Source organism: Trachemys scripta, chromosome 23 (genome assembly GCF_013100865.1).
Source record: "Trachemys scripta elegans isolate TJP31775 chromosome 23, CAS_Tse_1.0, whole genome shotgun sequence".
In the NCBI taxonomy this organism is placed as follows: domain Eukaryota; kingdom Metazoa; phylum Chordata; order Testudines; family Emydidae; genus Trachemys; species Trachemys scripta.
The window spans coordinates 12,184,515-12,197,919 of record NC_048320.1 but is presented as its reverse complement, the minus strand read 5'-3'; the positions used below and the strand labels follow the sequence as shown (position 1 = coordinate 12,197,919).

Sequence of the window (13,405 nt, the reverse complement as noted above, 5' to 3'; positions counted from 1 at the left end):
TATATGTCCTTGGAACAAGTCTCACGTCATCCCAAAGCCAGATATAGAACCAGACTCTCCCCTCTCTGCTCTAGTCACAAGACCATGGTCGCTGGAGGCAGCACTTGCTGAGGTTTAGGTAGCTTTGGCTCATGAGATGTGCCTTCGCCAATTGAAATGTCCCTATGCTTTTGTTGCTCCCTCCTCCCAGTTTTTAGCTCAGCTGAAGATCATGGACTACAGCCTGCTGGTGGGCATTCACGACGTTGACCGGGCAGAGCAGGAGGAGATGGACGTGGAGGATCGGGCCGAGGACGAGGAGTGTGAAAACGATGGCATTGGCGGGAACCCTATTGGCTCTTATGGGACCCCACCTGACAGCCCCGGCAACCTCCTCAACTTCCCGCGGTTCTTCGGGCCTGGGGAGTTTGACCCTTCAGTCGACGTATATGCCATGAAAAGCCATGACAGTGAGTGAGGAGGGGTCTTGTTATGTGGAGGGGCTGGAGAGTGTCCTGTTTTGGGTGGGGTATGTCCAGCAAGAACTAACCCAGACCCCCTCCTGGGAACCAGTCCACTGGAATGTTCAGTTCCCTTGTTGTAAATGGTAAATGTTTAAACTCCATGGAAACAAGGCTTTCAGTGTGGGGTGTAGATGTTTCTAGAGGGGATGTGGGTCTCTGCTCTGATGTTCCCGGTAGTTCCTCTGTTCTATCTCTTACAGTCTCCAACCATTTACAATCTGCTTCTCCCACCTGCCTGTTAATTACATTAAAGCAGATTTATATACTCTATTAATAGAGGTGGCTGCAGGTGGCTTTTCAAGTGCTGCCGATGTAGCTTGGGGGTATGTTAGAGACTTTATGTCTTCTCAGGTGCCCCGAAGAAGGAGGTGTATTTCATGGCCATTATAGACATTCTTACGCCGTACGATGCGAAGAAGAAAGCTGCACATGCTGCCAAAACAGTGAAACATGGGGTAAGCAGGTCTCTCCTCTGCCAAGTCCGGGTCGCTCTCGTTTTGTTTGTGGTGCTGACTTTTGAATACTTGCTAAAACCAGTTTTTCAGGGGCCTGGAACTTCCCCCACTGCCCATGAGATCCTTCCATCTGCAACAGAACTGATCCTTAACCTGGTGGTATCCCTCATTAATCTGTTCACCAGGGCTGAGCCTCCAGTCCCGTTGTCTCTGACTCAAGGAGCAAGGGCTCAGGTCTCCCCCTCTTAGCAATACAAACAGACACTAAGCTACTGGGCCAGACCACTGAGGAAAACTTTGATTAGCCAGATCTCCTGCTCTTTTCCGCAAGTGACTAGTGCTGGGCAAGGTGCCAGCTTGCCGGCCCTGAGGATTGCAGTCTTCCATCCCCAGAACAGTTACAGAACAGCCAGCATGCCTCAGAGTTGACCTGGATAGAACCGCCTCTAGGATGAGAGCAGAGATCAAGCTCCTTGGCCGATTGGCTTCTCCCTCTCTGCTCAGACTACCAACATGTGGTGCCTGGTGACCCTGAATCACTAGAAAGTGGACTGACACCCAGCAACGTGCTTTGCCTAGGTCACCAAACAGCCATGAGGCAATAACTTTAGGTCACTCCCAAAGAGGGCTTGAAAGGAGCTGGCAAGTGGGTAGGATATGGAGCCTTTCCACGCATTCATCTCCTGAGTAGAGCCCCAGACTTAGACTTAAAGCAAATTCCTTCAGGAGTCCAGTTGTCATGGAGCTTGGAACCCATGTAACTTGTGGATTCTTGTGTGTGTGATTCTTGGTGCTTAGCTGTGCTGGTACAGTAACCTCCTGCTGTCTCCTCACTCCCCGGGGCTTAGCCTGCAGTTATGAACAGTTCCCTGCCGCTGTCACAGTGCTGCCTTGTAATCTGTCCTTCGTGCATTGCAGGCCGGGGCGGAGATCTCCACGGTGAATCCGGAGCAGTACTCTAAACGCTTCAATGAATTTATGTCCAATATCCTGACATAGTCACCTTCTACCTTGAGCCAGAAAGGAAGAGAAGAGGGGCGACTTCCAAGCAGAGAACACAGCCTGTGACACTAAAACAGACACTGTAGCAGCACGTGGGGTATGAGTGAGTGTGAGCGTGTGGCACTGTATGATTTACAGGAAACTAATCTAGGTGCATTCTCAAATATTCCACTTGACCCAGGTGGAAAAGTGGCTTTTTTCCTTTTGTTACAGAAATGCCCAAATAGAGATTTGAGGCTTTTTTAAAAAAGAGAATCTAATTGCTGCAGCAATGCTGTTCAGAATGACATTTTCTCCTCTCTGATCAAGAGACGCCCGTAAGGATACCACGAATGGCTGTTTAAAAGGGGGAGCTCTAACCTGTCGCTTGTGTTAAATAAGAGGAGAAGCAACGCCTAATTCCACAAACTGCTGTTCTTTTTAATGGACAGGTTTTTTTAACAGAAAGCCGTACAAACCCTTTTATTTCCTTCTCGGTAGGAGTCGGGGGGGGGGGGGGAGAGTAGTCTGCCATTTCAAGGATGAAAATGTTGAGGGGCTGCTGAACCTTAACTAGGTAAATTCAGGCTGGGAACCTTTCTTTTCGGGGGGGGGGGGTGTTTAAAAATTTCTTTTACTTGAGAAATTAACGTCACAAGAAAGACGAGGGAAATGAACATCTACCAAAGATGGTCACTTAAGGCATAACTCACAGAAGCTAAAAAAGTAGTATGAAAAATACTGGATAGCCCCAGAACCATCGTGCTTAGAATAGGCGGCCTGGGAAGAGTCCATTGAAGAAGAAAATCATGTTAACTTATTCTGCAGGTTTCGAGTTACATTTGGCTGTCTAGAAAAAATGACAATTGTTAAATCTCCCTGCCTCTAAAATAGAGCTGACGCATGACAGTTCTGCCAGTGTTAATCTAGCTAATGTTCAGAGTCTTCCTAACTCGTCCAATCCTGTTACAAGTACTTGAACTGTGGCCTGAGAGAGGTTTAAAAAACCAACCAACCAAGTCAACATGAAGTGCATCTTGAGAAATGTACATTGCTGTCAGTTTGGAGTGTTGGTAGTTGTGACCGTGTCCCCAGTTCCACGGCTCAAGAGGACTCCGAACTTGAGCTGTATTTGTCTACGCTCCGCTCTGCTCCAGGTCCATAACTCTAGCTGGTAGAGTGAGTCAATGGGCATAAATGACTGAACACTTCCTCCAGATATTTTTCCCCTTAAGGAATTTGAACTGATTTGCGTGATTGAATTATGTCCTATTTGTCTCCAGACCGCTTGTAATATTTTTCACAGCCAAGCTTGTCGAACTTGCTGTAGGTTTAATTAGTTCTGCTGCAGAACAGTTATGTCTTTTTTTTTTTTTTTTTAAAAGCAGGATTTAGCCGTTTTGAAGAGATACCTTGCAGTTGACATAAGTTGCTTATCTGCCTTGAAACTGTTTTCACAAATGCCTTTGTTTCAGGAATAAGCTGTGAGAATGTTTGTGTCCTGTGCTATAACACGTGCTAGTTTGCTCTGTCGATTTGGTCCTGTTTGAGAGAGAGGTGGTACTCAGCGTGTCCTGGTAACTAACTAGACTAATGCTAGCTGTGATTGGATTCTGAATGCGGGATGACTTTTTTTTTTTTTTTAAATCCACGTTCCTGAGTGATTCCACAGCTCTTAGCATAGGGGATGACGGAGGATTTGTCAAGACTGAAAACTAGGCTTAGAAGAGTACATTGTAAATATTGTTTAAAAAAGGTCTAAAACCAATCATTGGTTTTAATGGGACATGAAACTTTTTGTTCATTCATGGGTCATTCCCTTTGATGGGGGACAAATTTTTTTATGCCATTGTAATCCACTGTCTTTGTGTAAATTTGGGGAACTAAGATGCTATTGTCTGACACCCTGGTAAGATTCTCGCACATCTTAGGGTGTTTGGCTGACAATACCACAAATCAAGTGCAGATAAGAGAAAACGTAGAGGGGTGAAGAAGGATATTGGTTGCTTTCCTCTAAACAAAAAATGCACTTATGTCTGCTGTGAAATAGGAATTAAATACCGATCACGTTTTACTCCTGACAGTTTAAAAAGTCCTGAACCTACAATTTTGGCCTAGTAAGTTTGCCACTCTCCTTGTGGGAAATTAGTTGAAACTTTAGTGTGCTAGACTTATAAATATGCAATTTTTTTTTTAATTATGGTAAATAGGGAAGTAAACTGCAGCGGGATATTTTTAAGTGGGCAACCCAAGGACAGTCAAAGGAAGACGTTTATGTAACTTGGGGCAAAAAACGGATTCACTGGAACTTGGTAAACAGCTGAAATCAAAACGAGTAGTTCTTGCAGCCAATGTTACAAAACACATGACGCTAAGGATTTAAGATCTTGTGATTTCTTTTCCAACTCTAGATAGGGAGCAAAGAATCCTCTGTTAGACCCCATTTGGTTGTCTCAATGCCTCGAGTGGTATAAAAGCCCTAAAAATATCTATTCACTTTAGCACTTACCCCATTTTGCCATTTTTGTTGCCATACTGTGTGTGTGTGTGTATATATATAAAAAATAACTAAATGCAATTTTATCATGTAAAGATGTATTACCCAGGTATAACTTTGTTTAACATAAGCAGTTTGTATATTGTTTACATTTTGAGAGGTAGCATTATGTTAAAAATGCTAATTTTGTTTCTAGACAGTATTTTTTTGTTACTATAAGAGGTGAAGCTGCAAATATTTGATTTGTTTTTAAAAGGGACTTTTGCTTTTGTTTGTTTTTTAATCTTGATACAGAATACCTTTATTCTCTTGAGTTCAAGTATTTAACTCCCTTCCCCTCCCCCCAATCCTGATTTTTTTTTTTTCACAACTGCCTGCAATAGTGTAATTTAGTTTCAGTCTGACTTTGTGTTCGAGGTTGCTGAATGTGGATATACTTCTGCCTGTAGCATGTGCCCTCCCAAATCACTTTACACTGAAGTGCATTGCAATGAAAACCATAGCTCATGTGGAAAAAGATGCAGTCTTCAGAGCTGTAGAATAAACTCTAATAGCAGGTCACTTAAGAGACTCCAGCCAAATGGCAGGAAAGTCTCTTTGCTAACATGCTATATCTTTTTCTAGAGAATGCTGGGGAAAAGGAAAAAAGCTAGGGTGGAGCATGTGCTGGAAGTGAGAACATTCCCTAACTTTAGGAAAAATGCTCCTGCCCTGATTGATTTCTCTCTCTTGCTGCACTGGGCCTAACCCTACCTGGCCAGTCTCTGGTTTCTTTTGTGTACAGACCGATTGTCCTTGTCATACACCTACAAGAGCGGCAAGCAGGGGAGGTTATGGAATTCACTTCTCAAAGAAGACGTGTGTGTGTGTGTGTATGATTCTGTTTCCTCCCTCACTATCAAATAATTTTTTCTACTTATCACTTAATACAGTGCCTCTAATGATGCCCTAGTTTTGATTGTAGTTGCTTTAGTTAATTATGAAGCTCTAGGGGGTGGGAGTGTACTTTAAAAAGGTCAACTGGTGTTTGACTTAATCCCAGAGGGGTCAAATGGCCTTGGAATTTTCAGCTGAAAATACTGGATAGGACCAAGGATGTTATGAAAATATTCAAGATGTTGCCATTTGTTTAAATATGAGATGGCATGCAATTTTCTTTATGTAAAACAATGCACTTTTGAGGTGGATACAGACTTTATAGCATGATGAAGGGCCTGCTCTTCCACTTCCAGGAAACCTAACTTGATTTAATTTTTACTGACAGTAAAAATTAAAAGTGTGTTTTAATAATGAGGGGTGCGTGCTATTTGCCTGTCTGGGCAAAGAATGACTGCTTTTCCTGCCAGTGGCTATCAGAACTGCCTTCAACTTCAACTGTTCTAAACCCAGTCAAACTAGAGGCATAAAATTGTAGTGTGACTAATTATGGAGAAAGTCTTTTGCTGGGTGATCTATATTCTGGCCTAAACCTATGAAGGACTCCCTATACTTACTGTGCAGAGGTGCCCCACTTGTTGCTGTAGAAAGGTTGGAGTGTTTTTAAACTTGAGGTGGTATAAACAAACATTTCAAAACTCAAGGTGTGTGCGCTGAAACTTTGTTGCACCATCCTATAACTAATGATTCAAAACATTGTTACAATAATTTGAAAACATTGCAATACCCTCCCCTCCTGCTTTTCAATGCACCATTTCCAACCTGCCTACCAGTTTCTGTCATCCATGATCTTAGCCATGACTGACTTTCCTTGACATGTGTAATGAATTCTTGTGTAATAGCACCAGTAAAAGTAGGGGAAACCCAGCTTTTGGTCATCTATAATTAGAGTGGTTTAAGTTTACCACTCAAATCTTGTGCTGTTCTTTGTTTAGATGTATGATACTAAATGCAATTGGATTGAGCTGTGTTAAATGAGCCTATTACGCACAGGTCAGGGGTGGGGGCTAATCAGTGCAACTGAAAAAATGTGAATAAATTAAATCTAAAACTAAGAAAAATGGAGCATTCTAGATTTTCACGGCTGTTTCAGTTTTTTTAAATAGGAATCAAGTCCTCTGTGCTTGTCTGTTTGCTAGGAGCAATTTGAGAAACTTACTGTTTTGAAATGCATGCATGTTACAAGATGAGTCTCAGCCAGAAAAAAATAAAATTAAAAGTTTGTGTACAGCATTGTCTAATAAGTTCTTCCTGGTGTGCCTGTTTTTACTGTAGCCAAGCTGTGCAAAATCAGATTCCTATCCTCTACCACTGCTGCAATTCCATGTACAGTTTTACAGGTATAATCCCAGTTAAAAAAGTAAACAGTGTTTTCTTCTGAGCAGGCCCCTACTTGCTGTTTTGTAAGACTCTCACTTTGAATGTATGCACAGCTGGCAAATGGGACATGAAACTAACACTGCTGCCTACCTAAAAAGCAACAGTTTCAGCAGTTTACCACTACTCTTAGTATTCTCCAGCTTGGATGATAGCTAACTCTGTTCCAACCATATAGCTAAAAACCAAGCCGCCTCATTGTGTTGAGGGGTATTGCAGAGTGAATAAATCCAGATTCTCCTGTTATGTAGTTAATTTGTAATAAGTGTCCTTGTTACATTAAGCCTGCATTCTCTACCTGTAGTGTATTGACTCAAGAACAAGCAAGCCCCATACAATACTGGAGAGAGTTTATTTAAAAAATTCAAAACAGCCTGGCCTGTGAAACAAGCACAAACTTCGGAGGCTAGTCCATGCGTGCTTTCAGTGTCCTGGTGGTGATCTTGTCTTTTTCACTGCAAAAGAAAGGAGAGACAAACTACCACTTCATCCTTCCAAAAATGAGGTGGAATGTTTCTATGTAATGCAGTAATTCATCAACACCCCCCTCTAATCAATTCTAAATTTCAGGAAATGTTCTGGGCGTTAAGAGGTGAGAACCCTATTGGTCTGGAGAAAAATGGAGCCCTTGCCCGCTGTTTCACACAGCCCAGGCAGCTCTGCAGTTATCTATAGAACAAACTACTGGTTGATAGCACCACTTATTGCCTTCCAGTATAATACCTCATCTCTGCTCATACTCCCAAAAAGAGTCTAACGTGTTGACACCCTGACTCTCGTCTGGGGGATAAGAATGGTTCGGAAGGGTGATGGGAAGCTGGCACCCAGGGAGCTTGAAGGGAGACAGAGAGGGATGCAAGAAGCCCCTGTTAGATGCAGTGAGCTTGGCCTACAGCTGCTACAACATAGATTTTAAGGTCAAAAGGCATCATTGTGATCATCTAATCTGACCTCCTGCACATTGCATGCCCCTGTAACAGACCCTAACCTCTGCTTGAGGACTTCAGTAACTCAGATCATGATTTAAAGACTTCAAGTTACAGACACTCTGCCATTTGCAGTAGTTTAAAGCTGCAAGTGACCCAAGCCCTATGCTGTGGAGGAAGGCAAAAACCCAAGGGTGTCTGCCAATCTTACCTGGGGGGAAATTCCATCCTGACCCCAAATATGGTGATCAATTAGACCCTGAGTATGTGCAATGCCCTAGTTTTAGAGGTCTCCCTACTTATCAGAGACCATGTAGATTGGCTACTAGATGTTCATGAATATATGGCTTCCTAGCACTAACACCTATGCAGAGAGATGGGTTTGAAATAGGTCACTGACACTTCATTCTCCTCCAGAACCGGCAGGGGTGAGCCTGAGCCACATCTCCCACTACAGTTTCAGATGGAGCTCTAAACAAGTCCCTCCCTTCATTCGCTGCTTAACAAAACTAGTTTTATTTCCTAACACAATGGCTAGGACACTGCTGAGGACGCAGTAGGGAGACACTACTGAACATAAGGGTTGGCTGACCCAGCAACAAGGCAGCTTTTAGTCCTGCGTGGAAATCTTGTCTATCATTTCATCTCAGTGTGAAGTAGTAGCACTTCCTGGGTGCAAATAATCATGACTGAAGGAGGGAATGCTGCTAACAGCAGCTATACTAAACTCTTAATTTATCATCAGTGGTGCTGCTGCAGCAAGGTAGGTTAGCAATCCTGGGAAATGTAAAGATCTAGTGTAGACAAGACGTCACTAAAGAACGGCAGAGGTCAGGCGTGGTAGTCGTTCCTTGACTGACTTAAGGCTCTGTGTTTAACTCTGCCACTTCTCTCCATGGGAAAGAGACTGTGTGAGCTGTACTTACATGATATGCACTACCACACCCATGCCAGACACCGCATCTCTGTCCACTGCATTCAGCATAGCCTGCGAGATAGTTTCAAAGAGGTGGTCTGGCTCCTGAAAAAAGAGGAAAGGAAACTCTTTTAGTTGGCTTCTATAGCTGAGCTACTAGGGGTTGGGGCAGTTCACCGAACTAACAATCTGACCCTCTCCATGCCCAAGAGAAACTTGACTCGGGATCTCGCGAAGTTCTGCCAGAACTTACCCTAAAACTTTTACTATTGTCCATCGGGGTGGGTTAGGGCACTGGCCCAGCACATGGGAGACCCAGTTTCTATTCTTCACTCAAATGTGGACAAGTCACTTAGCCTCCCTGTGCCTTAGTTCCCTCTATGTTAAAATAATGCTTCCCTAGCTCACAGGGGTGTTTGTGAACATAAATACGTTAAAGTTTATAGAGGGGTTTTCATCAGTAGTCTCAAAGCACTTCACAAGGTAGAGGCATTATTATATAACAGGTGTAGTCTGAATTCCCTGTGTCCAATTTAACAGCAAAGGATTCCAAAAAATCCAAGAATCACTTGGAAGTTAAACCACTAGACAGATCTTGCCACCTCCCCACTCACCATGTCAGGCTCCCAGAGAGACTCACACATGCCATACATCTGCTCTGAGCAGGTGCCACTGACAACAAAGTCATCTGTTATCATGGGACAACCAATCAGGTCCAGAGAGCAGATGAAAGGTTCATAAGTTACGGGGTCCAGTCCAGCAATAACTGGCTCTGTGTAATAGGGTCCAAACCTGTGAACAGCAAGGCAAACATTAGAACAGCCTAAGGAGGCATAAATTTGAAGTAACAGCAGAATTCTAACTCAGTAGGTATTTAAGGAAAGTGTTTATTCCATCTCAGGTGTTTGTAGGAGTCTTTCAAATTAGTTTGGAATTACCCAATTACTGTGTTAGTACCTCCTAACTGTGAATGGACTTTTATTTCAGTGACAAAAAGACACACTGAAATAATCTGCTTCCCCATTGAAGTCCAAGTTTCAAAAACTGTTTACGATTTCCAGATTCTGGTGTTTAGGCAAATCATTACTTGTAGGAACAAACAGTTTTGATCTGGGTTCAGGAAAAAGTAAGTGGTCCTTATATTTCAAAAGCAGGTGTCCTCTGCATCCATTAGCACATAACCAGCATGTTTTGATGTTTTAAGTGGTGGGGGAAAATCTTTAGATCCCACTGGCCTGCCTCCAAACAGCCTTCAGCAATAGAAATGTGGTACAATTGGAACCGAGTGTTATTTATAAATATCTTACATTTGTTCTGTTGAGGGTTGATCTAGAAGAGAATTCCAGGTCATTTCAGCACATTAGAGAATTTGCCTAACTCAGAATGCCTGATCTACGAATCAGAGTTTACTTAAGTTAACTCCCTGATAATATTCTATGCGAAAGGCGATTGTCAGGAACACTTTGATTCAAGATAGCAGCTTCCTGTTTATTAATTGTCACTCAGTGTGCAACTCTTCTTTGTGATAGTAAGAATCTAGAAACCACCGAGCTTTCCTTAAACATTGGACCCAAACTGAAACCAATTCCAGGGGCACAATTTCATTCCAAAAACTCTTCCCTTCTATGCTGTTAACTATCCATCTCTCTAGTGAATGCTTCAGTTACCTAGCTCTTAAGTCTTCGGTGTACGACACCCATACAATAGTTATGCCTCCATTAAGGTTTCCCATTACTGATAACTGGTGCTGCCGAAGATGGCTTAGTCCTGTCTACACATGTAGTAAAACTACGTTCAGCACCATTTCAGAAACTGGCGGAACTGTATGGTTTATTCACTGTCTGAGTCCATCCATACGTGGAGTTCAGCAGTGCTCATCTCCAGTTCAGCTACCACAGTCAACGTAGGTAAATTAATTTTCCTAGTGTCGGCAAAGACAACATGCCTCTCGACTCCTCTCGAGTCATAATTTAACTCCATTAACCATGCCCTGATTTCAGTGATATCTGTGGAACGGCTCAGCTGTTTGATATTTACCGTTTCTCATAGAGTAGGTTGGCCACCATACTCATGAGAGTTTGGGGCTTGATCTGTCTGCCTTCCTTCAGTTCATAGAGATTCAGCCTGAACTTCAGCCGCTGGGCACTGCAGAGGAGATCAGAATCCGTATTAAAATCACATGCATCAAGACCTCTTCCACCCTCCCACTGGCTAATACTTGCTACCATCTGATGGACACATGACGCAGACACGTATTTAGAATGCGTGCACATATGCATTTCAAATATGGACATCTGGTTCTCACTTGCCATGTGCTCTTAAGAAATCAGACACAGCTTTTGATTTTGGAACACAGTGGATTTTTTTTTTTTTTAAGCAGGGCACAATTAGCCAACAACCAATGTTGCTAGTCTTTGGCACTGTGGAGAAAGCATGTTTTCAAAGACTTTTGGGATGGTTCAAGAATAACCCCAACAGGACTGACTGGAGTGGGGTTCAGAGAAGATAAGTCTTGGCATTGAGGCAGCCCATACCTGGATGAATAGACAAAGATACTACCTAAACATCTGTGTGTAACATATGTTGTGTCTTTACAGATGTACAACAAACTCCCTTCCTATAGGCCAGGAATATCAAGTGTTCACAAGAGAAGATTCCACTTACACTGTCTGCACATCTGTGGCAAGCCCAGCCAGGCCGATATATAGTCTATCTCCCATAGGGAAAATCTTCTGAAAGTCTGTGGTCACCATCTGAGCCTGAATTCCAAACCGTCTGTCCGATGCAATGGCCACACAGTTTTTCCCCTTCATGGCCATTACAGCCCCTCCATTATAGGACATAATAGACTATCAAAGAAAAAAAAGAAAGATAATTTTAGGGTTCAGTGGACATTTATAGTACACTCATTAATTATACTACAAGAACTAGCATCAATAGAGCCATGCAGCTTAGACAAGACACACAGATCAGATAACATGGCTGAAAGGGATCCCTTGAATCAGTTACACTCTATTACACTGCATTTGTCTTGTACAGTCTGTGCTAAATCTTTAGATCGTTTGGTCAAGTACCTTCTAGAAATACCTGCAGGTCCTCCCAGAGCAAAGTTAGCCATTATCTAGCTGGCCTCACTGCTACAGAAAAGCGTCAAGTATCTCATTTCCTTTAACCAATGCCAGTTATACTGATCATAAATAATTAATTCCTCTTTTGAAGTCATTTTCTCGCCGGCACAGTATTTTAACCATAATATTAGATTCTCCAATTTTGAATTCTTACTTTCTACTGCAATAAGGCTTACTGCAGGACCAACTTAATTGCCTGATCACCTCATGCACATGCTGTATGCACTTTCCACGTATAAACAGGATCTTCCTGAGACTGAATCTGTGGCTATAATGGAAGCTTCATGTCCGGGACCACAGATAAGCTCTCCTCACCATTCGGAATAAACTCCGAGGGCAAAGCCCTTCTCTCCTGCTCCCCCTCTCTAAAACATTCTGTTGCATGCAAGGCCTAATTCTCCTTGATGACATTGCAGATTGTGTTGTATCCAGCACACCTAGTCTGCTGTCCATCGGAGTAACAGAGAAGCTGATCAAATGTATAAAGTCCACAGTTAAGACACTATTCCCAGTAGAACTATACACAGAACTTCTCTGGTTTACAGTTAACTTCACACTTAAATTCTGTTAGTAAATCTCCCTCCATGAATTGAGTAGTAGCAGTAATTAATAAATAAATACCAGCAGCATCTTTTCTAGATCACTTTTCATCAATAAAGCACTTTACAAAAGTGGTAACTAAGTATCATTATTTCCATTTTCAACAAAAAAACGTCCCCAGCAGACTTAATATTGGCTTATTAAAGCACTATTTTAAGCAATCCATCTAATGCAGGGGTTCTCAAACTGTGGGGCAGGACCCTTTTTAAATGGGGTCACCAAGGCTGTGTTGGCCTTGGGCCCCAGCAAGTCTGAAGTCCAAGCCCTACCACCCAAGGCAGAAACCCTTGGGCTTCAGCTTTGTCGGGCAGGCTCCGTCTTCGGTCCCCCGTCCTGGGGTCGTGTAGTAATTTTTTTTTGTCAGAAGGGGGTTAGGATGCAATGAAGTTTGAGAACCACTGATCTAATGTAACAAAGCATAAAACTCTCTGGTGCTTTGGGTCCAACAATCACAATTGAAACAGCATCAATGAAAAAGTTTAAGTATTCTCCTAACTGAGGACATGCAGTAGGAAGACGGGAAACAGTTATTGATGTGTAACAAAACACAGCGGCCTGAACTTCACTTGGCTATGCGCTCTGTGAACACAGAATAAGAGGCAGTCCCCTGCCTCCAAAGACCAGTCCTCGGTATAAGCAAACACAGCCCTCTTGTAGCAGAAAGTAACAAGTGCTGCAGGGTTCTACACACTAGTTTTGCTGTAGCACCATCCAGCCAAGAATCTCAATGCAATTTACAAACAGCAGGCCCCTCGGTCACCTGCTGAGCAAGGAAGCATCATCTCCACCTAAAAAGGGGTAAAGCGACGTGCCCAAGGGCCAAGACAGAAAAAGAACCCAGGGCTCCCGGATCACAGCTCATATCACTGGGCCACTAAACACCCCAGGGGGGCCACCATCCCCAAGCAGCCACTAGGGGCTCGTCCTCCCCCACACCCAGACAGAGCCACCACCTAGATCTTCACCCCCACCTCGCCAGACCAGCCCCGTCCCCAAAGCCCCCCAGCCTCCCTCCCAGCAGCAGATGCCCAGACCTCCCCGGCTTCCAATCCTAGGTGTCCCTGCCCGCCTCGGGTCCCCCCAGAC

At 43.4% G+C, this 13,405-nt stretch overlaps 2 protein-coding genes across 3 annotated transcripts in view; one reads left to right on the top strand and one right to left on the bottom strand.

Annotated features, from left to right (window-relative positions):
* PIP4K2B (phosphatidylinositol-5-phosphate 4-kinase type 2 beta) overlaps positions 1-6,602 on the top strand; it is a 33,115-nt gene extending 26,513 nt beyond the window's left edge. The window contains exons 8-10 of one of the 2 annotated variants that reach the window (XM_034756248.1): positions 191-449; positions 855-958; positions 1,877-6,602. In XM_034756248.1, coding sequence (XP_034612139.1) covers positions 191-449; positions 855-958; positions 1,877-1,957 — 444 coding nt within the window. In that variant the 3' untranslated portion in view covers positions 1,958-6,602. Of the gene's footprint in view, positions 1-190; positions 450-854; positions 1,351-1,876 lie in introns of those variants that run through there. The other variant, XM_034756247.1, reaches the window with a different exon arrangement.
* A 480-nt stretch (positions 6,603-7,082) lies between these two features.
* The window catches only part of PSMB3 (proteasome 20S subunit beta 3), a 6,922-nt gene continuing 599 nt past the window's right edge, over positions 7,083-13,405 (bottom strand). Inside the window, exons 2-6 of the mRNA XM_034756252.1 lie at positions 11,256-11,440; positions 10,629-10,736; positions 9,206-9,383; positions 8,602-8,696; positions 7,083-7,204 (exon numbers count right to left, since the gene is read on the bottom strand). Of these exons, the coding sequence (XP_034612143.1) occupies positions 7,156-7,204; positions 8,602-8,696; positions 9,206-9,383; positions 10,629-10,736; positions 11,256-11,440 (615 nt within the window). The 3' untranslated portion in view covers positions 7,083-7,155. The remainder of the gene's footprint in view (positions 7,205-8,601; positions 8,697-9,205; positions 9,384-10,628; positions 10,737-11,255; positions 11,441-13,405) is intronic.